Source organism: Taeniopygia guttata, chromosome 5, assembly GCF_048771995.1.
Source record: "Taeniopygia guttata chromosome 5, bTaeGut7.mat, whole genome shotgun sequence".
Taxonomy (NCBI): domain Eukaryota; kingdom Metazoa; phylum Chordata; class Aves; order Passeriformes; family Estrildidae; genus Taeniopygia; species Taeniopygia guttata.
This window is the reverse complement of record NC_133030.1, coordinates 49,115,381-49,140,775: the sequence shown is the minus strand read 5'-3', so window position 1 is coordinate 49,140,775 and position 25,395 is coordinate 49,115,381. Positions and strand designations below refer to the sequence as shown.

Sequence of the window (25,395 nt, the reverse complement as noted above, 5' to 3'; positions counted from 1 at the left end):
TAATCAAGCTTAATTGTAAGTGCTTATAGAGAAGCAGCAGCAATATCCCTGTCAGACCCTCTTGTTTGACCTTGTCAAGAATCTTTCAGCAAAGAGTTCTCTCAAGGGGCAGGATGCTGTAACTAAATGCTTATTAAATTCCCAGCTTCTCTGTGTTTCCTAGGTTCATCAGGTCTAATGTCCCTATGTTTAAATACACAAAGTCATGTATACTATAAAGAACTGCATAAATATGCGTAAAACCCCAAACAAAGTACAAGCTAATTCTCATTACTGATAGCTCCCAGGTCAGCTCTGCTAACAAACAAGCCTTCTCACACACACTCACAGCCATGGCATGGACAGAAACAACATAAAAAACAAACATCCAAACATTTCCTGAAGGAAGAGCCCTTCTTTCAAAGATTCCCCTGCTTTGTTTCCCCTTTCAGTCTAGCCATTTCCTGCATTTATTAACACCAATGGAATATGCTGCCTGTGGCCCCACACTGGGCTGGGGCTATTATATCCTATTGGTATGTCTTGGATGGTATTCACAAACTGTACTGCTGCCATTATGTAACTTTGCATATTTATTTTTGCAAATTTATTTTGTATTTATTTTGCAGTCAACAATTTGTCTCACAAACATCAACTGTATTTCTCTTTTTACTCAGTCAAAACATACTTTGTCAAGTCAAAACCACTTTGCAGGTTTTATTAGCTCTACTCCCTTCCTAACAACAATCAGTTAATGGTCAGTTGTTCTCCCCCACATTTACAATCAGAGATATTCAGGGCATTTGTCCTTTGCCTATTTCAACCCCAAATTATTCTCTTAGGAATGTCAGTATATCAGCAAAACTGAAGATTTTTCTTTGTGTGCAGGCAAGGAAGGATCATTTATATTTCTGCACAGCCCTTTCAGTGCAAAGAGAAGAGTGCTGCTGAAACACCAGCCAAGGCAGGGTCAGAGTGGCTAGAGAACAGACATTTCCCTCAACAAAAAACTGCAAACATGTTTGCTGGATAATCCAACTTCTCTGGAAAGGCTTGTGCAGTGCAGAAACCAGAAGCAAATGTTGTGAAGAGAAAAACAACTTCCTAGGCTTTAAGAACATAAAGAAACCCCAGACCTCTCTCACCCCCCATATCAGTGCTTGAGAGGGGCCCAGCTGAGCCACGACCTGGAGAGAAAGGTTCATTCTCTGCATTCCAAAAACACCTGAATGTTGGAAGCGCAGAGCACCCCTGCTTTTACTGCGGGGTCAAGGTGATGGGCAGAGGTTTTGCCCCTTTCCAGCTCATCTGGACAGGAAGGAAGATGGAAATGGAAACCCAGGGAATGCTTTTCTATATTGTAATCACCTAACAAAGAGGGGAAAAGGAAACGGAAAATAAAGGGGAGGGACAAATTTCCAATTCAAACTTCATTAAGAATAGACTGCAGTTTAGCTTTCATAAAGCCATTCTGTTTCAAACTCTATATATAAAAAATTATTTGAAATCTGCATAATGTCTTAAAGCAAAAATCCTGGGCAAAATATTTAGAGAAACATCAGACTAATGATAAAAAGCTATGGCCTTGCTTACCCTGTGGGGGGATTGAGTGTAGGTATGAGGCACACAAGACATGAGGCTAACCACACAAACTTGCATAGCACTGAGCAGTTTTCCTCTGCACTAAGAAATATCTGCAAATGCTTATCTCAGTCATAATTTGCAACTAGAAATGATTGTTTTGCCAAGGGAAATAAATCCACTGGATTTTCATTCTGCAGTCTCTGAAGGAGCAGAGCACAGGACTTCTGAGATCTCTCCTTTCATAAGGCACTACACGAAGTAGGTTGCTTACACGCAAATATTCATGTTTTGGGTAAGATTTCCTTCCAGTTTCAGTGTGAATGGATTTAAATATGTGGTGCTCGTAGTGAAAAAACCCAAATATCTAAATCTGTGAACCTATCCTTTGTTTGACCTCCTTGAGCCTTACTCCAGCAATTTCATATGCCTCTTTAATTTTGATTAGGCATTAAAGAAATGGGTTTATTTCTTGCTTTATTTGGATCCCTGCCTGCACTTACATTGTGGCAAGGTTAGAGATCTGCCTTCCTGAGGGAAGGAGAGGAAGAAGAAAAGGACTCATTTGGATATTTCAGGGATATGGAAAGGTGGTGAAAGGACATGGTCTCTCACCACCTTCTAGTGGTGAACACCTCCAGAACACCTGGAAACAACTCAGAGTGGGAGAGGTGTTCTAGTTTGTTAAGTTGTGCAATCCTTCTTGTGGGTGGGCATGGCCCTTGTCCTCCTGTGCTGGTGGGACAGCCTGGGACCAAAGGGCTGGTTAGTGGAGCAGTGTCAGAAACTGCTAAAATGTCCCTGCAGTGACTGGCAGCTCAGCATGTGACTACAGATCCTGCCGAGCAGCAAGATTAAACTTTCAGCTCGCTCAGACCCCACCAAACCACTGCTGGGACCTTAAGCTTGTTCATTTAATTGTGTTTATGGTCGCTGCGTTGCCTGGGCTAAAATGTAGGTAAGTCATGAGCCACAGGCTTGTGTTCAAAGACCACAAGATAGTTTAAGACAATCCACAACATGGCTGTCTTGGTCAAGTCCTGCCCAAAACATTTGTGCTGCAGCCATCCTTACCTCCAAGCTGATACTGCTTGTGTTCAAAGACCACAAGATAGTTTAAGACAATCCACAACATGGCTGTCTTGGTCAAGTCCCGCCCAACACATTTGTGCTGCAGCCATCCTTACCTCCAAGCTGATACTGCTTGTCTGACACTGGGACACTCAGGTGGCCAGAGGAGGAAAGAGGATTAGTGCTGGACACAGCTCTCTGGCCTGGCTCCCTGCTCAACTTGGTGAGGCATGAACAAATTTAAGACTTGGATTCAGCCCACTGGCACCAGTCACCCTGAATTACTCCCTGGAACTGCTGCTTCTCCAGTAAGACCAGAGATCACCACGGATGCATGGGTTGCTAAACACCTAAAGTTAGGCAGGGTAAATCTGGACTGGATCTAGAGAGCTGGCTCTAACAGCAAAGGGAGACAGCAGAATGCAGCTCAAGGGACTAAGCCCATCATCTATCCCCATCTCAGGCTGCTGCTCACAGTGCCCCTCCTGCAATCTCTACTGGTTTTCCAGCACTGAGGACCCTGCTGGGAGGGTTTTCCCTTTTGGCTGGAAAGGTTATCAGTAAGATCCAGCCTAAAATTAACTACTTTCTGATCCTAAGAAATTATTAGAATGGGAGTTTCAATTACACAAGAAATGTTCTGTATTACATTTTTGCCCTACAGACAGAAAGGAAAGTTTACCGAAGGCAAGCTCTTTCCTGTCAGTTGATTCAGCAGAAGAAGCTTTGAGCTTTTCTTGATTTCTTGTTTTGTGGAGGGTATCAGGAGTGACAAAGTCCTTGAAGAGAACTTAAGGGGGGCAAAACAGGAAAGAGAGAAGAGAAAGATTCTTGGCAGGCAAGATGAAAGGTTGGGCTGGGTCCCAGTCTGTCATTTAGCCAAGTATGTGTGACAACTTTTTTTTTGCCTAGAAGTCTGCTAGCAATTTGGAGAACAGTGGTGCAGGTAGCCAGCAGTGCTGTCCGTCTCCAGACTCTGCTATTTGTTGGTCTCTCTCTGTTTCCTTGGTGAATTTTTCCAAGCAGCAGAAAATTTAATCCAGTTCACAAGGGGCTGCAGCTGCTTTCTGTTCTGCCCAACAGCTGCTTTTACAAGAGAGAGACTTCAAAAGACTGGCTTTCTCTGGAGGGCCATGGGAGGGATGTACGTGAGCTGTGCAGATTCCCTGTATTTGGCAATTTCAGCATCCAGAAGGTTGTCTGTATTCAGTTGCTTTCAACAAAGCACTTGAAATTCCCCAACAATTCATTAGCCTTGCAAAAGCAAAGAGAACATATTAATTAACATGGTCAGGAAATAATTTCAAGCAGTAAGACAGGTCTTCCAACCCTACCAGGGGCAGTGCTGATACACAGACCCCGAGTCACCTACAGCAAATCCCAGCAGCCACACCTCTTGCAGGATCATTCTCAGAGCCAGGATTCCAGGCCAGCCTCAGAGAACAACTCTCAGGGTGGGGTTATGTGCTCCTCCTCATCCAGGGCAATGGAGAGTGCTGCAGGAAGAGTACCACTTCCACATCCTCCCAACATACCACTTTTGCTTCAGCTGTAGAGGTATGTAAACACTGAGGAAACTGGTTTAGCTCCATAAGCCAGCAAGGAACTCATTCACCAAAAAGAAAAGGCTTTTTGAAAAATGGATTCTGCTCCTAGCATCAACGCAAACTTAAAGGATGGTCTGAGGAAGACCAGAGTGTCACTGCTTAACAAAGATCCAGGGGATTGGGCTACGACATATGTGGCTAGAATAAAATCAGCTCCATGAATTTGTGCCTCAAATTCCCTTCCTATAGTAACAGCATTTGTCTTTAGCTGGATGTTAGGAGGCTTAATATACATGAAACACTGAGAGATCCTTTCGTAAAGACAAGGACTTTATATAAATCACACAATGTGATTACAGTTACTGAAAATATTTTGTCCCTTTTAAAGGTACCAGTAATTCAGAAAGCAGAAATCCTTTACTCAGACACAACTACATTCTCTGTTTAGCAAAAAGCTAATAGAAACTCTGGGAAAGGCACACACATAGGCAAGCATGTATTCATCTATTTGAAAAGAGCTGCATTCCATAGGACTCCCTGGCTTGCGTGTATCTAAGAGAATATCTATTTAGGAAAATGTGACTAGCACAACCAGCTATGCAATGTTCACATCTGTTAATCCTTTACTGCTCAAGTAATCATCTTCACTTGCAAAAAGGTTTATACAACTTTGGGTGCAGGCAAAGAGGAGCTAAGCACTTCAAAACTCTTGCAACTGATTATCTTGAGAGAAGCACTGCCTTCATGGTCCCCTTCAGCAGGGTAGAGGCCTCTCATTTCTGGAGGTAGGTAGAATTACTTTAGATAGCTTAGACAGATGCAGAATGGACAGAGGAAAGGCTTGTGGCTGCAATATTTACCATACTGGGTGATGCTTGTAGCTCTATTTCATTTGCACAGGTTAAACAGCACTGCTCCCTCGACCACAGCTGCTTCACAAGGCTGTGTTACCAGGTATTTTCACAGACACATTTTCCCCTTCCTCCCCCACAAACTGGACAATTAAAGGACACCAGCTGAAAGCTTGTATTACCTTTCCAAGATACAACCACCTGACAGTTTGGGATGGATTCTGAGCTCAGCCAGCTCCAGCTCTGCAGAGTTACTCCAGACTGACACCAGAGCATGGCTCTGACTAAGCCGTGTGCATCTGTGTGGGTTAGGAATTCCCCTTTCCAGGATGGGGGGAAGAGAATGGCACTTGTGTTCCTGCATTGTATGAGCAGATCAGGGTCGCCAAACAGAGTGGTGGAGGGAGAAAGGGATGCCAAGAAAATACAGCACAGACACAGCAACCCTGTGTAACAGCCCTGCCCTCCACAGCAGATGGGTGCTACCACTGCACAAGGACAGCTCTCCTCTCCCTCGTGTACCCCAGGCAGCTCTCTCTGGCCAGGAAGCATAGAATTAATTTGACAGATTTTGACCCTGTGCAACTTTTTTGGTGGATTGCTCTCCATGGGTACCTGCCTGCCTGTTCAGCTGTCTTCTCACCTTTGTGCAGCTAGGTCAGTGTCAGAGCCAGGGTGTGCCCAGCAACCTTACATCTTCCACTTTGCAGTATAGACATGTCCCAGCTCATAACAATGAATTCCAGAGGACTCCACTGCTGGCTGGCTCTCCGGGAGCAGCTGTGCACCCTCGTTCAAGTGGTGTGGAACCAGGACAGGACTCAGTCACATATAGGCCCTGCAGGCACTTTGCTCCTCACGTTCATGGGTGGCCCCCAGTGATTTCACCCCACAAGTGCCATACAATGTCCTCTGTGACCCATGGCCAGTACTTCTGGTAACCTGACCTAGTTTGAGCAAGTTCTACAGCTCAGAGAACACAGTCAGGAACCCAGGCCATGCTTACCAGGGCAGTGTGGGCACTGCCTCCTCTCATTCAGCAAATTCTAGGGAAGAAAGCACCCTCACTAAATCTCTCATGTATCTGTGCCTACATTTTACAATACATTTTCTCATACAGGCAGACAGGCATGTATGATTTTGTCTAGCTCCTACCTGGCTCCAGATGAGGATTTACTTTAGAGATTCTTCTTCGTGGCTCATCATGAAACATCTACCCAGTGTCACAGAAAAAAAACAATCTCAAAATTTGGATTAGGAAGAAATGTAGGACATAGACTGAATCGTAGACCACTGCAGACCAATGCCTGCTTTGAGATCCAAGAATTGCAACTTCATTGCCCTTGAAGCATGATTTTGCATTAACTGCTTCCGCTGGTTCTTGAAGGCCTTCTTAAACTCTCTTCTGCAGTCTCCTTCCATTCTTGTTGTCTCAGTTTTGGTCTAGAGAAATCTGAAAGTCTTCTTTGGTAGTCTGAATACTTTAAAATTAATTTTTCTTTAATAATGATCAAACATCTCAGCTTTGTAACTATTTCTGCTTTTATTCCTCAGAAGGAATTAAAGGCTTCAGGTCAGCAAAATTATCTGCGATTCAGATACTGCTCTGAACACTGGGACTGCCAAGAGCAGGTCCATCCCAGCACACCCCATCCCCTGTGACTTTAGGAGCACCCAGAACTGATGACATTATAGCAAGAGGCATCACAGCCTCTCTTTGGTCTTCTACAGAAGACCATGTGCTAAACATGCTTTTCACTGGTTCCTTCTAATCCTAAATCTAATTAGAAAGATTATAATTGAAGCCTCAGGTTTTAGCTTTTATATTTTTTCAGATTCTGTGCTGCTTTAGTGTGTGGGTCTGGGCTTCATATAAGGAGATAGTAAGCTCTCTTCACAGAGCAGGTAGACAAAACAATTTCTTCTCTAGCTGGGTACCCAAGGACAACCAATCCAGATGTTAGGCCCAAGAGCATAAACATCGTGGACTGAAGAGAGAAAAACAAGAAGGATGGGACTTCATAACCTAAAGCTGTAATTGGACAATTAACTCCAACATGCAAATGGACCAGAACTTATAAAAGTGTGAGACCCTGTGACTGGTTGTCCATTTTATGATGATTTTGAGTTCACCTGGGGTGTAGTCCTGGCTAGGCTCTTGTGCTGCCCAAGGTGGATCTACTGAGGCCTTCTAATAAATACCTACTTGATTCTTAAGCTCCATCTAGTCTCTGTTCTAGGTCAGCCTTCACAAGGCATCATAATGACATATTAAATACCTAAATTCATTTTTACTAATTTGTAAGTCCTCACAAAGGGCAACTGAAACAATCACAAACATACAGAATGTATGGGGAATGCCTCTTGATATAGTTGGAAAAGTGTGATAAACTTCTGGGGCACCAAGCGCCTTTGATGACTATATCATCAGTCTGCCCACAGATCTATCTGCACTAGAATTTGACCAGTCATTCCAAACAGCTGCCTGTTCATTCTAATTACCTTCCAAAATGCTATTTATTTCTATTCCCAAATGCAAAAAACTTTCTCCCTTCAAAATTATAAAGGTTGAAGGTCTGTGATGGACAATATTTTTTCCAAGTTTCACTATGGCACTTTGGTTTCTGTGCTCTTTATCAATTCACCCAGAAAAGTATTTAAAATTCTCCATCTTTTTTCTTCCTAATGGATTTGGTTTAGGTGTTTTCTTTAATGTCTATTATTCAGGTATTTTTTAAGATTTTTATGAGTCTCAAAATCCTATATTGCTGGTCTCAGAGAAACCATTTATATTTACTGATGAATGAGTAGAAATATGGTCCTACTCTCATTTGGAAATATGCTCTAAAATAGATAATCTTTAAAGTACCTGGACTATGTACACATGGTTTGATAAGTTATGGAGCCAGCCCAAATGTGTGCCAAGCAGCCCTCCCAGCTGGTCTCCAGGACCCATTGCTTTACATGAATACCTGTGCACACAGGGCAGGGGAGATGTGTGCAACTTACGTGCACATTTTTCAGCCTGTGTTGCCTCTAGGTCGTAAAGCCAACAATACAAACCAGCACGTAGCCATTTAGGACAGGAAGTGAAAAACTATATTTAGCTGAACCTGCAGTAGAAGGTAGATGATGAGAATATTGCTTACATTTGTGCCTCCATTCCTGTGAGCACTGGTATAAGACTGCAGTGCTGAGAGGTTCCTGCTCAGGGGCAATGTTCCCAGTGTGGTCTGTCCTCTAGGAACCAAAAGATTCTCTGCTACCTTCTCTGCTACCACCAGAACCACTGCACAACTAGTTCCAATCATCCACTAAGCTTGGCAAGGACTCACATACTGGAAGTGCTGATAAAACCATGTAACAAGTCAGTGTGGTTGTAAACGTTCTTTTCAGATTTTTGTCTCCTCCCTGCCAAATTCAGGTAGCTTTGGAGAGCACTTCCTTTTTTGTGTCTTTACAGTGATATCCCAGTCTTGGTGCAATGCATCTTCAGCACAGATATTTCCCTTCTGAGAAGCACCATCCCCCTGAACTGGAAAGTGAATCCCTTATGAGAGTTTGAAAAACAGAAGGGATTTAAAAACACTGATTTGTTTCCAGTTGCCTGAACTGTCCCTTCCCCATTTAAACACCACATCTCTCAGGTTCTGGTGGGAGTACTTCTTTTCTATGAGGAGTACTTTACAAGAATTCCTGAGGCAAACAAAACTTTTCCCACTGATTCAAATAATCTGAGATTTAGTCCTTTACAAAGGAATGCTCTTGAGTTTTAAAGAATTTTTTTCTCAGTTCAAACCTGAACCTGGTAAAAGTTGGCATAAGATTTATTTATTGCACTGCAGAGACATATGTGTAGTCTGGGTAGAAGACCTCTTGATAACAAGGGTCTTGTGGCCAACTAATACCACCAAGGTCATGGGTTTGGTCCCTGAATGGGCTATTCACTCAAGAGCTGGACTCAGTGATCCTTGTGGGATCACAGAATATTCTGTAATTGTGTGAAAATGCCCATTCCAGCAGAAGTAATGATTTTCATAGCATGCTTCATAGGTTCTATGGCCTGCTCTACACAGAAGATCAGACTAGACAACCAAAACATTCCCTTTCTGAAGCTAAAATCTGTGAATCTATGAAAGTGGTTCAATTTACAGATTCCTCCAGTGCTCGACCTCTTTATGTCTACATTCATCACATGAAATCTCTCAACTGTGATGTGGGTTTTGTGCCAAAAAAGACTTGTCACCATAAGATACACAATCATTAACTCATTAGGTAATCTGGTGTCCCAGAAGTGAGAACCACTGTAACCCATCCCAGCTACCTGAAACAGCCATTTTCCCAAAATTGGATTCAGTATTTGTATATACCATCTCTGTCTCAGCTCCTGCCTGCTCTGCTCATCATATCCTCCATGCATTTGCCAGATGTTGGAGTGAAGGTATGTATCTATACATGAAACCATGGTCACCACAGGCAAGCAGCTCACATTTCTCCAGATGTTTTGTGATCTCACCACTTATTAATGTTCCTAGGAGTTAGCTTGACTTTAGGTGAGAATTAATGGTTAAATTTCCCTGCTTTTCTCCCATAGCGTTTTGGAAGAATTTGATTCGATTGATTTCTATCCAGCCCCTAGCTGCACTTCTCCCTCATTTCCCTCTGAGTGGCTACTAATTCTGGAGGCAAATTTCTCCCCAGTGTCCTTCTGACATTTGACAGATATAAATCAGCAAAACTTGTTTATGGTTTTACTACATGGAGAATAAACCCTAGTCTCTACTCGGAATCCAAGTTGCTGGGGTACTTCCATGATAGTTTGCACTGCCAACATTTCTGTGCATGTGAGTAAGCTTTCCCTTTTAACTAATGTTAAAACCATGGTGAACAGAGGGGCAATCTCAGGAATTTCTCATGCAATTTTGGTGCAAAGAATTTTAAAATCAGGTCTGGGTTCTCCATCAACACCTTGCCTTAGGTTATCATTTCTTTTGAAAGCCATGAACTCCAAATACTTTGTGTAATTTGTGCCTAATTCAGTGTAACCATGACAGGAAATCAGCTAAACACAACTTAGAAATGTTTCTAATTCTGTAATGTGTTGGAAACCACAACGTATGCACGCTAAAATGTAATTTTGAGGATCTTCAGCAATATTATAGCATGTAAACAGAGTTAAAATAGATTTTAAAATACCCAAGTTCCTCTTTATGAGTGGAAGAGAGATTGGAAATAAAGACAATCAGTTAATAAAATAAAAGACAATTCTGTTAAATTGTTCAGATGCTCAAAAACCTATGAAGAATGCATGCAGCATACCCATTGATGCTTCAATATTCCTCCAACCACTTGATTTACAGTCCTGACCTAGGTTGTACAGCTTGTTTACTTTCTCCTGCAACTCTAGACAGAAAACAAACCTTTGCAAGCATGTGACTCCTTTCAGACATCTCAGAAAGAGATAAAGGAATGTATCTTCCACTCTATCATACTTAACATCTTAACTGTCACAAATGCAGGGAGTACCTGCAAAGTGCAAATAGTAAGTTCCTCTTACCAGTCCACAGGGATTGGATAATTTCATTTTTTCTTGACGTCTGTGTGATCTTTGTCCCTCAGTGTTTAACATTACATGGAACTGAGGAATTATACCTTGAAACAGGAGTGGCATTGTTTCATTAATGCAAACAATTGAACAAGGCAAAAGCAGTGACAACTGCAATGCAGGATTCTGCCTCCATCCCCCCATTCCATGTGTGTTATTGGGGAGCAGTGCTACAGTAAAACCATTACACAGTGGCCTCTCAGCAGCAATTTTCCCCCGTTTTTAGGGGAAAATTTTACCCTAAGTAGGGCAGCACCCTCAGCAACTGGAACTGCAACTATCCCATATCTATCCACCCATCCACAGAGCTGCTTCTACTGGATGCATCACAGAAATATCTGAAACCTTTAGTCACAAAAAATAGTCTGTGTTAGACAGATAAGGAAAAGTCTCAGTATCTGGTATTATTACGGTTTTCCAAGCTGGAAGGGGGGAGTGTGTGACTGACAGTTTCAGCAGCTATGCAATTTTCCCTTGCTTGTTTAAAACAGGAAACAGAAATGACCAGCTTCAGCATGGGCTTTGTGATACAACCAAGCCTTGGGAGGATTCCAGCCTTATCCTGGAATCCCAGTAGCTTGCTGACTGTTCTTTGTGTCAAAACCCATTTTCTCTCCCACTGTTTTCCTGGGATTTGGTCCTGCAAGGTGCAGTGTTTCAGCCAGAAGCAAGGGAAGCCTGTAGTCTTTTCCTGACAGAAAGTACACCTGAAGTCTCCTGGGAGCATGGGGACAGGGTTTGTGTACACCTCAGTGTGCAGGCGCTGAAGTGACCATCAGCTCATAAGGACGAGCCCTTATCCACTTCTGCATTTGAGCAGAAACAAAGCAAACCTCCCAGAAAAGCTTTGTCACATTTCCAAAACCAAAAAAGTCACTTTTCCTGTTCTTTGCCCCAAACTGTAGATTTGGATTCATCCTTCTTCCTTAAATAGCTAAGGTTCAAGCTAAATAAAGCTGTTGCTGTTTGCTTTTAGCTGAACTTGTCAGTTAAAGGAAATACTGTAAATTACAACACAGTCATGCCACACCATTGTGACTGTGTAACCAGTAACTCAGCAGTCAGCTCACAAATGCAGCCGAGAACTCTTTGTTAAGTAGGAAAAGGAAAGCAACAGTTATTAAAAATGAACAGTCACTAAAGATTCAGGACTTACCCTGAGTCATCCCTGGCTCCCCTCTCTCCTGCTGATGTTTTCATCATTACAGCAAACTTTAAGTCACTTTCTGTATCAGAGTGGCTTGAGAGTTCCTCGGTCAGAAAAGCAATTCCTTCCCATCGCTGAGCAGAACTTCCACATCCTCAGGTCTTGCACTGAAGATGGTATTTCAAGGGCATGAGGGGGAAGATGTTTCAAACCAGCTTCGGGCTCAGTAGTATCGGAGGGCAGAGGACTAAACAAGCACTGAAATGAAAGCAAACTACCAAGAAGATCCGATTTTAGCCTCTCTTATTTCTACTTCCTGTATTTATATGAACGGGGGATTTCAGGAAGAGGCAGTCTTCGGTGGTCAAGGGTGTGAGTGTGTGTGAGAGTGTGTGTGTGTTATAAAGCCATATTTAGTAGTGCAAGCAGGTTAACCTTATTAGAAAGAAGGGCTTGAGACTTTCAACTGATTTGTTTCTCTAAGCTAAGTAAGTTTCAGGGGAAATAATTTTACAGACTACAGGTATATCAGGAGGCAACAGAGCAGAGTGAACTTTGTAAAGGATTTTGTAAGGCAGCAAAGCAGTAAGTCTCCGTCTGCAAATTCCTGAAGCATGTGTATTTCTACTGCTTGAGTAACTGGAACCAGATGGAGCTTGGAAACCTTTATATTTACACAGGACCTGAGAAAACGAAATGTCTAACGCTGGCAGAGGACAGCTTCTCAAAAGCATTCCCACTTAAAGCAAAAGCTAAGGATACGGCTGTGTGACTGCTGGCAGATGAGCAGCTCTGCACGCCGGGAAGCTCCCACAGGGCTCAGTGCACGTTTGACCTGCCCCGACTGGAGCGATCGAGGGTTCGCTGGGCGGGAAACCCGACCCAACACACTCCAGCTGTGGAGGCTGGGGGCTGCCAGATGTGCTGGCAGACAGGGCTGGTGGCACTCCTGTTTGGCTCCAGAAACATTTGATGTTAGGAGAATACATAATGGAAAAAATAAGGCAGAAAATAAGAAGAAGGAGAGGTGGAGAAAAGCAGTTGCATGGAATGCACGGGAGACGAAAGTAATTTTTTGCCCCCCTTATCTTTAGAAGGAATTTCTCAGCTTTCTGAAAATAGACAGTGCCATACAGTCCACAGAAGAAATGCAAATGCCATGGAGCTGCAGTGTATTGGCAAGAGGGAAACTAGACCTCAGTGTAGAACACAGAGCCAGTTCTGCTGGCACTGAGCTAGAGAGTCAGAGAGACTTCTACCAGCACCAAGTCACACCTTCGATGTAACATAAGACAAATTTTTCCCTTTTTTTTTTTTTTTTAAATAAAGACTGTAACTTTAGTTCACATTAGGAAATTTATCTTCTTTTATAAGGTTTTATAAGGTTTTATCTTTGAAACTCTATTATCTTAGAAAGAGCCTTACTGAAAGACTGCATGATGGAAAATTCACCACCCTTCTAAGTAAGGCACGTTAGTGCTTAATTGCTGACATTATTTAAATTCATACCTGATTTTTTGCCTTATCTAATTTTAAATTTTCAATTACTGTATCGTCTAATGCTCTTTTCTACTGTATTAAGGATCTCCTTGCCCCAACTCCTGGAGTAATTTTCAGGCAACAACAAACACATTCATTAAAAATTTAGTCCTCTTAGACAAACTGGTTGGCTGAGATTCACTCATATCTTACTCCAGACTTGTCAGATCTCAACTCTGAATCATTCTGTGGATTCTGGGCTCAGAGGTCTAATAAAAAAAAAATCTTCTTGATTTATTCATCAGCTGGACACCTTTGAAATGCACCTCAGGTATTGGCATGAGAACAATCTCCTACACGCATCACACTAATTCAACTCTACCCCAGTTTCCAGTCCCCTTCCTCACAATTTAGCAGGGACCAGGCCCACTCAGCATTTGCCCTTGCTCTGCTGGAAAATAAGGTTTTCTGAGACAAAAAAATGCAAAGTTGTGCTGTCTGCATGGAGCTGCTCACACAAAAACTGTTCACACAAATAGGCAGCCATCCTTGGAAAAGACTTAAGATTTTGCAAATGCAGAACACAACAGTTAGAAAATTCCAATCATATTTTTAGGGAAGAAGAAAAAATATTACTAGAACAACTAAAAAGGTCCAGGAAAAAATGGCAAAAATTACCAAATACAAAATTCCAGTATTTTTGTGCTATCTCAGTTTAACGTGATTTGAGTGAAATCTTTCATGCTATTTCTAATGTAAAGAATGCAGTTTCAGAAATTTGACATTTTGAAATTTGTTTTGTTAAAGATATTGACCAAATTTAATCTTAAAAGTCCCATATTAACTGCAAAACACTCTGTATTTCTGTAAAATATTTAAAATATTATAAAGAAGACAAATTTTATTCGAGCTTTACTAGGTGTGTTTTTGAGTCAGAGATTTGACAGGGTTAGTATTGACAATGTGTTCTAGAATCAGGCTTTGGAAAGAAACAATTACAAAAAAGCTAAATGACAAAAAAATATCCAGTTACTTCAAATTTACATTCCTCTGTTATAAAGCCAAGCCAAATGGGAGGAATTAATTTCTCTTCTAGGACTGATTCACTCTTTCCATCTTAAGCCACAGCATCCTACAGCCCTTTTTTTGTAGTTTCATGCAGCTGGGTTGGAAAGGTTTAAAAATGGCTTATGGGGGAAGCCATTAAGTACAATGAGCCCTTGAGCTACAGTAAAAGGCTTTCAGAATATGCCCAGATTACAGCACAGTTCTGCTTTCCATGCAGGAGGGAGCGGCTGCATCAATAACATGGCCTGTGACAGGAGCCCTCAGGAACTGCCATGCTTGTTGTGTCACTAATCCTTAGATTATGTGCCTTTTATAGAGCCTATTACATAACAGATCATGATGGGTCACAGTGTCAAGGATGGAAGGATTAAATGAAGAGGCACTTTTCACATTCAGATTCTGATGTTTAAAAGTTAATTCTGTGTAAAAGAAGGAATCTTTTTCTGTCCCCAGCTTAGAAAAATTTAGCCTGGCATACACTAAAGAATGAAACCTTTTTCAAAATTCAGACAACGCAGAATATCTTTTTTCTCCACTCCCGTAAGACTTTTCTGTAGATGCAGAAAAAGCTCACAGTGGCTAATGCCAGGTTTGTACAGGAGTAGGGATTCCAGTCTCATGCACAGTGCTTAAGAAAAAGAAGATCAAGCTTTGTTTTAACTTGCTTTACCTGGTAGTAAACTGGCTAGGAGTATTCATGAGAAGACTCTTATCTAATGAAACTGTTAACTCACCATGCCATGAAATGAGGCAAACTCTTAGCTCCTCTTTTTCCAAGAACTGCATTTAAAGCTTTTCCTGAGCCCAGCACAGACTGCACCACAGACTATACACAATATCCTGGGAGTCTCCACACACATTGAGATGGATTACAGGCATGCTGGAAATGGGAAATCAAGGGTAAGAAGGAGTATTTCCAGAGCCTAGAGAACTGGGAAAGGAAAATAATACTGTGTGGCCTTTGGATCTTATTTCCAGCCTCTCATCAGCATGCAGTACTCAGTGTGAACCTGCTGAACACCAATGTAACACTAGATGAGGCAGCCAAAATGCTCTTGATCAGGGTTTTTCCTGAGGTTGCAAGAATTGCTTCTGGATCAGTGCCTCAGTACATCGAACTGTCCTCTCAGCAAACTGAGTTCTCAGTTTTCCAGTCCCAAAAGAGCAAACTGTGTCTTTCAGAACTGCTGCAAATCAAACTGATACACTTAACTCACTCCAAATAATGGCTTGATCCAGGCAATACTCCCTAGTACACACAGAATGTGGGGCCTTCTCTCACTCAGTTCACCAGGGTCCAGATTTCACCAAAAAGCTAACATGTGCAGGCATCCTATTTGGGTCCTGAAATTTTAGATTTTCAACAATATATATGAGAATGTTTCACATCTACTAATCATCTGAGAAAAAACCAGCAAACACTCTTGTTTGTATAATTTATTGATAGTGTACATATTTTTAGATAGTGCATTATAATACTGACTGTTATAATCTTTATAAATGCTGAGTTAACTATTTTTTAAAATTCTCACAACAAAAATAATCAAATATCATGCCAACATTTTGTAACAAATTATCACATTAAATCCATTTGGATTTCATGACATTTTTATCTGTACAATGGACCCCATATCACAGAGCATTCACAGTGCATAAGGTCACAGTCATTGAAAAAATAAGTAACATGAGAGATTTCTGTTATTTACAGTTTACAAACCCATCCCTTTCTGTTTTCAAAGTAAGCAGTTCTAGAAAGTATTATTTTCATAATATTTAAAGAGGTATTGCACCTCTGAAGGGTGCACTGCAAATGCCTGCAAGTATGAAACACAGGTTTTTAAAAGATTTATAAGTTATTCTAGTGACCATAAATTATTTTAAAGAATTTCTTGCAATGGAGGAGATACCGTGAGCCAAATTCTATGCTCAGTTCCACTGATACTAATTTGTGCCAACTACCAGGACACTAAGGAACCCTGGCACCACTCCCAAGAACATGAAGGCAAGAATTTGGTCATAACTTTGCTGCAGTAACAGCCATTTGAAACACAGGTGTTGCTGGGGAAGCAGATTTGTAAGTTTTCTTTGCATACGTAACTGCTATATGAATAAAAGCCATAATCTTTCTGCAAAAAACCTCTGAAAGGAAGCATCTCAGTTGTTCATAATATTTTTAGAGATTATATTTGTCTGATTTTCTCATGTTCTGATACCTTTAGAATTTGTCACCATGCCTAGTGCTACAAACCAATCTTTTTATTTGTCGTTCAAATTTATCAAGACCATCTCAGTGATAGAACAGCAACGATTGCCTACATTCTTTGTGCAAGTGACAAACAAAAACAGAATTAGATTCCAACTGGCAATTCTTCTAAGAAAATATCCAAATGGCATTAATTTCCCATAATTATTCATTTCTTTCAGACAGTACACGGTATGGGAGCAAGCAGAACCATGTGATGAACAAATTGCCACAACCACTACACATCCTGGCCTGTGGGGAAGCAGCCACACACATCTCACGTGTCAGGAGAGGCATGTACAGGACTTCACAGACTTCTCTGGGTGGGAAAATGTGAAAAAACTGCTCAAGTTCTTCAAAAGGAGACTTTTAAACATGTACACATTAGGTCAGAAAGTGGAATGAACACATCAGTTGAATGACATTCCCTTCTTCAGCAGGACATAGATCACTTGCACACAGACTTTTCCAAATGGTGCAACGGAATAACAACAGGTTTGGAACAGAATTTCTGGAACTAAATACTGTAATTTACCTGTGTAATCATCACATAAATCCCACCATCTAGCAAAATGAAAAATGTGGCATTCAGACTCATGGAACTAGAAAGAAAATTGTGCAACAAATGCATGAGCTGCAGAGATTTTCTTCTGAATGTTTAAACACAAATAACAGAGAGATCTGAGGTTTGCAATGACAGAACATTATGCTCCAAGGTGATGTACTTCAATTAGGAAGATTCTTTGGTTTCACCTGGCAATCAGAGTTATTTGAGTGTCTGTTTCATATTACATAAGGTCTGATCTTTCCTTGGCATGAATAATCAGACAGTAGTTCTACAGCTTAAACAACTCCACCAAAACCAGCTAACAGTGGGTCACAAGTAAATGGCATTAAAATTGCAAGAAATCCAAGAAAGGAAGACAATGAAATTCATGAGGCATTTGTACACCTAGAGCAAACACATAATAGAAACAAGTGTAATTAAAGCAAAGTCACAAGGGAAATCAAAGACAGAATATAATCTTCTCTATAATTGCTAAGTATTAGATTAGTAAAGACCTTCGCCATTTGTTTACATGTTGACAGAAAGTTTACAAATATAATCCAAAACCAGAAGCTATCTTTGTTTGTTACAGCTGCAGCAAGCATATAAAAACAAAATAAAATTGGCACACCAAAGACTGAGCCAGGAGAAAGATGGTTGACTATGCTGTACCTGTTGGGAAGACTTCAGGTGTTCTTCCAGGCTAGACTCAGCCCAGAGAGAAGCAAAGAGACATTGGGATAACCATACCTGGAGCTTCTCAGATTTAGACATACAGATCCTGAGCCTGAAATCTTTACTCAAGCAATACCTCATAATGCAGTATAATTGTTATGGTAAATAAATGGTATCAAACACTGCTGAACACAATGGAAACACTCCCCGTTCCTTGCTACAGACAGGATTACACTCACTGGTCTATGTGGGACTGTGCTGCTCCAGGGGAACTGCAGCTCAGAAGAGCTGCTAAAAGCCCTCCTTGGCCAGCTGTAACTCAGTTTTGATCCTGCTCATGCACAAGGGCAGATGCACAGTGGAGAAGTCTGAGACAAGGAACAAATTCTCTTATTTACAAGGGTGGAAATCTAGAGTGGTATCAGCAGAGTAGAAGTCCACAGATTCTGGTCAAACCTTTTAATTTGAGAAAGAAATAAAATCTTTAGACTACAAAAGCAATAGAACATGGAAAGAACTGACTATGATAAGAAACCCAGAAACCATGCTCCACTGTCATCTTAGGACACAATCCAGCAAGGCACTTGGATAGATGCTTAGCTTTAAAACAGAATCAAAGCTATTGAAGTTAAGCTTTGCTGGATATGGGATATCTTTTTCTGAGTTGTGTTACTTTGCAGTGTTAGTATGCTGGCAAATTTCAGATCACACTAACAGTTTTCTCTCTCACATACACCAGCTTTCTTTTCACTCTTGAGCTGAACATTAACTTACAGAACATTGTGACATACATTCCAAACTCAGCCAGCTAAGTTTTGCAATGGTTAATGAAACAAAATATCTGCAGCTGCAATATAGAACTGTGCTAACAATGGAGAGCCAAGCACAATTCATTCCTTTTCTTGACTAGAAAATGGCAACATTTTTAATGGCTTCCTGACCACACAAGCTAATGTTTGTTTGGTTGTTTTTTTTTTTTTTAAATACATGTGAAAGGCACTAGTCTGCTATTACTGGGCAATAGCCTCCTGAATTACTGATACATTCTGACATGGGTTTATCTGCAATAAAACAATTTGTCAATCAGATACTTCTTGGACCATTTAGTTTACCTGCATGGCTTAGTGTATAGCTATTTATTTTAGCATATGGACAAGGACTACTTAGGAGCTTCTTAAAGTACTTCATATGATTATGTGTCACCAAAGCCCTGATACAGCATCTCATAATTCTCTGGCAAACAATACATCCTTGGTCATGTGGTGGTGTCAAAGGAGAATCCTACTAATGTTATCTATAATGATAAGCACGGCATGATACAGGTCTCATAGCAGTAGATGAGAACACCCCATGAAATGCAGCATTAGAATTCAATACAAATTGTCATTAAGTGAGTTTATGTTTCAGGGAGAGCTGTAGATGACAGGAACCAGACACATATTGTAAGGGTTGTTCTGGATTCTGAGACTTTTTCTGCTAAAATACAACACTGGTTTTCTGGAGCAGGTGATATTCAGATTGTGATATTCAGATTCAGCAGGCGATAGGCAGAGTAATTTTAAATGATGTGTGAAAGATTTAGGGAATTAGCAAACAAAATTCATGTATATTTGGGCAGAAAGCCAGCCGCTACAGAAAAAAATGGTGCCCATACTCTTCTAAAGTTTCCTGGCTCAGAAATATGAAGGTACAATACAATTTTCTAGATCTGGCAGTATAAACTTTGATGCCCTCAGTCCTGTCAACTCAGCTAATCACTATGCATTCAAAACCAGACTTTGGAACTACTTTTCTATTATGTTAAGTCAACTGAGCTGCCTGAACTGTGCATAGGAGAGCAAATATTTGCTTGCAGTTCTCCAAGATCATAAAAACAGAACATAGGAAAACCCCAATTATTCAGCCTCTCTCTCTGCTCCTTTCAGTCCCATATCTAAGTCATCACCAGATTTTCAGCAGTAAACTGTCCTCCTGAAAGACAGCAGGGGAGAGAGGAATACTAGGGAGTGATATTCCTACAGTGGTGCAGCAGTATGCTGCATTTTCAAAGCCTTTCTGCAACAGAAGACTCCAAGGTGAACATGAATTTCATCTCCTCAGCTTTATACTGCACCAAAAACGTCGTGAATGCCTGGAAATGGGGTCATTGGCATACTTGAGATAAAATGTGTTTAATGCCATTCTTGACTATTTAATAAAGCATTTTAGTAATTCTGTAATTGTGTCAATCTTTAATTCTTAGCTTAATGACGAGCATTTAATTAAGGTAAGAAACCCTAAATGGATACTAATACTGACATTTGTAACAAAATGAAAAGCAAATAACAAATGTGTTGCTCTTTTTCTCTTTAAAATCCATTGAATGGACCCAATTCTTAAAAAAAAAACCACCAGCAGCAGCATACACTCTTTAATTTATTCTAAAATAATTTTTAAAATCATTTTAGTTGTAAACTCATTGCCTGGTATAAACAGTATTCTGCATGTCAGCTGGCTAAACATAATTATTTGTCATATATGTCAAAAGAAGGAACTTTCTGAGTAAGTGCTTATTTGCTAAGTTTTTATAATATATTCTCATTGACACAATTTTTTATATTTAGTCTTAATGGAAAATATTAATACATTTAAAAACACATCAACTGTTAGTTGATAGGTTTGGTTTGGTTTATAAACATTAAAAAATTTTAAAAATCTATGTATAAAGGTAACTGTGCTTCTTTAGAAACTTTATGTGATCATTCACATAGAGCTTCAAAATATTTTTAAAGTTTAGTAGCAATTCAAAATATGCTGTCTCAGTGATTTACAATTATATCACTGCTAAATTGTGGAATGTTACCCGCTATTCTAGTACTCTGGGCTGGATCTTTCTGTCAATTATATCCAGAGTAATTCTTTATTTCAGATTTGTGCTGGTGGAAAGGATATCAAAACTTGGCTTCTACTCAGGGTTAAAAAGAAGTATATCATGCTTCAAAATTTGCATGCAATCAAATCAAGGACCATATTCTCTTGACAGACTTGCTTTTTTCAGGGTGACTCTTATCTGCACTGCTCTGTGTCAGACATTCATCTTCATTAAACTTCTGAGAATAAGAAAAAATGGTGAAGAATACACCAGCTTCTTGACTGATGAAATATGCTTCTTCCTCTCACCAATCAAACTGAATCAAACCAAATCATAATCAGGGTGGGTTTTGTTGTCAGAAAGTCTGGATTATGTTCAGCTACTACTCCCAGCTGTTAACAATAACTGATAGTTACTGAGCACCCAGTTATATTTTATTTCGTTAGTTTCTTCTAAATGTACACAATGGGCTTACAACGGCCAATGAAAAGTTTGGGGTTTTTTGTGGTGTAATATTCCACAAATGTCAGTTTATATCTATGTATACAGCATTCCTCATTAACAATAAAACATATTTTTCAAGTATGAATTTCTGCATGTAAATTCTCTTCTTCAGTATGCAGTTACTCTGACTTCTAGTGTGCATCAACACAAGTGATACAACATACAACCATTTCCTCTTCTTTCTCTGCCACATTGTTCATTGAACAGAGTGATATATATCCAACATTGCCATCAAAAACTGTCAGTGCAGTTTCTCTATAAGCAGAGCACTTGAAGGGGGAAATGATCCTCAACAGTGCATGCCATGATATGTGCCTTGGACTTTCTCGTCCTGTAGTTTAAATATTCTGACTGAGCCAAGAAAGGTTCTGAACTTGCTTCTTATCCTTCCATGGAAAGTAAATGTCAAAACCAAAAGAACAATAAAGATTTTTCTCCCATCCTCTTGCTAACCCTCATGGTGGTGGTTGATTGTCTGCAGAAGGAGAAAGAAAACCACAACAGAATGCCCAGAAATGGGTCCTTTTAGAGTTTTGTGTAAGATCCATGGTGCTTTATGATGGAGCAGCAATATCCAAAGATGAGGAAAATGCTTTGGTTGCCTTCAGCTAGCATGTTAAAAAAAAGGTATGCTCTCCTTCCATATAGGTAAAAGTGCTTGTTAGCTGATAAAGCAGGAATAACACTCAAATTATTGATGGAAAGAAGGTAGAAATGTGAAATGCCTCCTGTCATTTACAGCATGTGTCATCAGAAGAATTTCAGTGTCTCTCCTTGTTGCGGTTTAAAGTTCTTCTCGGCACATAGGGAAGTTGACAAAGGTGAAGACATTGAACTCGATCATTATAGATAAACACAGGAAAATAGCATAAAGAAGCAACACGTAGATGCCTAACTTCCTGTCAAGTTTCCACTTATTTACATGGATTCCAAACACCTGCAAGCAAACAGAGTGTCAGTTAATAAAGTTCTGAAGGAGACTTTTGGAAACAACCATTATAAGCTAAAAATGAGAGTCTTTTGAATTAGAGGTCTTACAGGAAGAAAAAAATATATTCTCAATATTCTGTACATCAGAAGGCAACATACCTTGTTGACTCGGCTCTGAGTGGCAGTTGTCCTACAAAATATTTGTTTTACAAAATATTCAATGAACTAAACTAAATTAATGTCCCTTCCTCAAGTGTTCCTCTGCAAATCCTTTATGTCCCAGTAGTACACCAGCACCTAATGCCCGTTCTTTCAACAGCTTCAAAAGTGGTGCTGTACTTGCTTATTTGCTGAGCTCCAGAACTAAGGGGTTGCAAGTTACAGGTAGCAAAGCAACAAAGTCCTCATGAAGGCATCTGTTTTCCACGGTGTTCAGCGCCTCTGAATTATTATTTATTTTGCTCAAAACTTTCCTCTGAGTTTGCTGTAGGAGGGTCTGTGCAAATCAGGGTACTCAGCAGAACAAATGAGACTGTAAAAATGCCTCAAACTCAGGTGATCTGGCTTCTGCTACGAAAAGACTCTTCAGAAAAGCATGAAGGGCTAGCACAGTAATGCCTTTGCATAATCCTCCCACCTTTTCCCCAATGCGCTGATTAACAATATGCATGCAGCAACACCAGAAAACAAATGTGTACAGAACACGGGTGCTGTTTCACAGGCACTGTGCAGTATGGCAGGCTGGGGATAAGGAATGAAAAGAACACGTTCTCACACCTTATAGATCAGATAGATTAGGAAGTTAGCAGCAGAGTGAACAGCCCTGGCCATTCTATCACTTAAGGCATGCACAGGTGATGTGAAGCTTTAAGGCTTAGTCATGCAACAGTGTGAAATCTCCAGTGGTAACCACCTCCTCTACAAAGCCTCCACAGGCAATCAGTGAAAGATGTTAGTGTAAGTGGATATTTTTATACCTTTTTGATTCCTTATACCTGATTTGATTCTTCCTACAGAGCGTTCCCTGGGAGTCAAGCAGGAACAAACCTTAAGTACCAGCAAAATTGACTTTTCAAACAGAATTATTGTTTCACCTTTACAAGTCATGTGTTACAGGGGTGTCTTATGCTGAGTCACATTTAGCGTGTCTCTTCCATGTCCTGGGGTTCAGTGCTCACAGACTAGTCTTCACTAAGTGTTTAGGCTACAGCACTTGATTTTGGCTGGTTTTGGAAATCAGAGACAAGGGCAAAGGTGATGAAGCACAACAGGTCTTGTCTCAGCCTAGAGACAGGCTGGGGGTATGGACACAGGACCACAGAAGTACTGTTGGATTCTAAAGTTTCAACACTGCCACTGAAATCCATGGGACCTACACATATCCAGCATCTCTTGCACCAAATGCCAGATTGCAGTCCTCACTGAGGACGATGGTAGCTCTTCCACCCATGGTATTGCTAGAAGAAATCAATGCAAAGTATTTCTATTTTATCCTTCTGTAACATGTAAATACCTAACAAGTATTTTCAAATTGAAATACTTGTAGATGCTCTAATACTTACAGTAAGTGCCACTGATCCTAGCAAAAGTGCAACTGAATAAACCAATCCTTTGCTGTTTATTCTGACCTGTGGAAATCAGAAAATACTTTTAAAATGCTGGCCATATTAACTGTACTTTGGAGATCAAGAATCAATTTACTGATTTAAAGTCCACCTTTACTCATTTAAAGTCCAGGCTTTGAACAGTGCCTTACATATTTTAAACTATGCAAATCCATGACAGATGTATCCTAATGAAGAATGGGAAGATTAAGGAATCAAACCAAATGTAAAGTAATCCCATCTCCATTAAAAAAAGAAGTGAGCATTTATAATGGATTTTATGTAAAAAATCCTCAGAAGAGAGAGATATGCTGTTATTCTGGTCTTACAAAAATACTAAAGTACATGGAGACAGGTTTACTGGAAGTTGTGCAGTAAGAAAACGAAACAGCCATGAACCATCCATGGAATAGTTTTCTGCTAAACAGTGTAATGTACTCCAGCTGACAAACTGGAACTCTTTGCAGCTTGTGGAAGAAGAATTACTTCCTTAACTGGGTTCCTTGGCAAAGCAATAACCCCTTATTTAGCAAATAATAACATGATCAACAGGTTGGTTTTAAATTTGTTCTATTTGCATGCTTTCTTTTCAGGATTTTTTAAAAACAGAATAAAAGTGCAAATGTAAGATTTGCCAAGTATACATACAGTTGATCCATAATCGATCGCCATGGTCTGCAAACCCCATGGAACACCAAGTCCCACCAGAATGTCAAAGACATTGCTCCCAACTGTATTGGATACTGCCATGTCACCAAGGCCTGCAGAGAAAAAAAATCAAAAAACAACTCTGATAAAATCAAAGTATATGGCCATTGCTCAGTGCACTGGAGGAAACTAAAGGGGAATGCTCTGCATTGATCCAATCCCCCTTGAACTGGCCAGAATATCTGAGGTAGTGAGGTAGGGAGACAATTTTCATAACATTGGCCTGGCTTCTGAAAAAAAAGTGCAACAATTGCTCACTCCAACTACAACTTCCTGGTGCCTTGCAAAGTCTTTATAGGGTGTCTGGGAGCCATGCAGCACCCAAGGTCTATGCCAAAGTCTTGTTCTAGGTAGACTGCAGCCACAGGGAGCCTGAAGATTATGTACTGGATTTAGTATGTGGATATGCAACCTTTATCTCATGTGAGTGAAAAGAGATCCTGAAAACAACCAACCAGATAATAGTCAAAGATCTTATGAACTTCCACGGGACTTAATCAGTAATAATTTCACTTCAAGAATAGTAAAATACTACAGGAAAGGACAAGAAAGGTAAATAGTGGTAAAGTAGTAAGTATTATTCAAAATCTACTTCTAATGCTCACCAGTGGCTGGCATCTCATTCTGCACCAGTCTCAGTGGATATGAGGAAGGCAAAATTCTTTCAGTCCCTGCTACCTTCCCTTAGACCTAACTGGCCTAACTATTCAATCACTTCCACTAAGTGAATACTGGAAAGGAAGGAAATGAAAAGGAAGAGGAACTCTGACATAAATTGAATGTGTCCCAAATATAGTTTCAGAGTAAACAGAGTAGAGACAGACAGTACCATACCATAAATACATGATCTGTAAGGTAATGCTTTGGATCCAAGGATGGTAGTGTCCATCTATACCTGTCTGCATTCTGTCAGTGAACAACTTTCTTGAATTCAAGCACTGCAGAGCCCCTGTACTATCTTTAAGGGCATTGGGCCCCTTTTTGTCAATCTAGTGTTTACATTAAT

General features: G+C 40.4%; 2 protein-coding genes across 5 annotated transcripts in view; both read right to left on the bottom strand.

Annotated features, from left to right (window-relative positions):
- Positions 1 to 12,316, bottom strand: part of RIN3 (Ras and Rab interactor 3) — a 66,728-nt gene extending 54,412 nt beyond the window's left edge. Inside the window, exon 1 of the mRNA XM_072930351.1 lies at positions 11,791 to 12,316. Coding sequence (XP_072786452.1) covers positions 11,791 to 11,837 — 47 coding nt within the window. The 5' untranslated portion in view covers positions 11,838 to 12,316. The remainder of the gene's footprint in view (positions 1 to 11,790) is intronic.
- Positions 12,317 to 15,750: 3,434 nt separating this feature from the next.
- Positions 15,751 to 25,395, bottom strand: part of SLC24A4 (solute carrier family 24 member 4) — an 87,857-nt gene continuing 78,212 nt past the window's right edge. For 2 of the 4 annotated variants that reach the window (XM_072930348.1, XM_041716626.2), the window contains exons 15-17: positions 24,330 to 24,442; positions 23,640 to 23,705; positions 15,751 to 22,084 (exon numbers count right to left, since the gene is read on the bottom strand). In XM_072930348.1, the coding sequence (XP_072786449.1) occupies positions 21,932 to 22,084; positions 23,640 to 23,705; positions 24,330 to 24,442 (332 nt within the window). In that variant the 3' untranslated portion in view covers positions 15,751 to 21,931. Of the gene's footprint in view, positions 22,085 to 23,054; positions 23,102 to 23,639; positions 23,706 to 24,329; positions 24,443 to 25,395 lie in introns of all 4 variants that reach the window. The other 2 variants (XM_072930349.1, XM_072930350.1) reach the window with 2 other exon arrangements.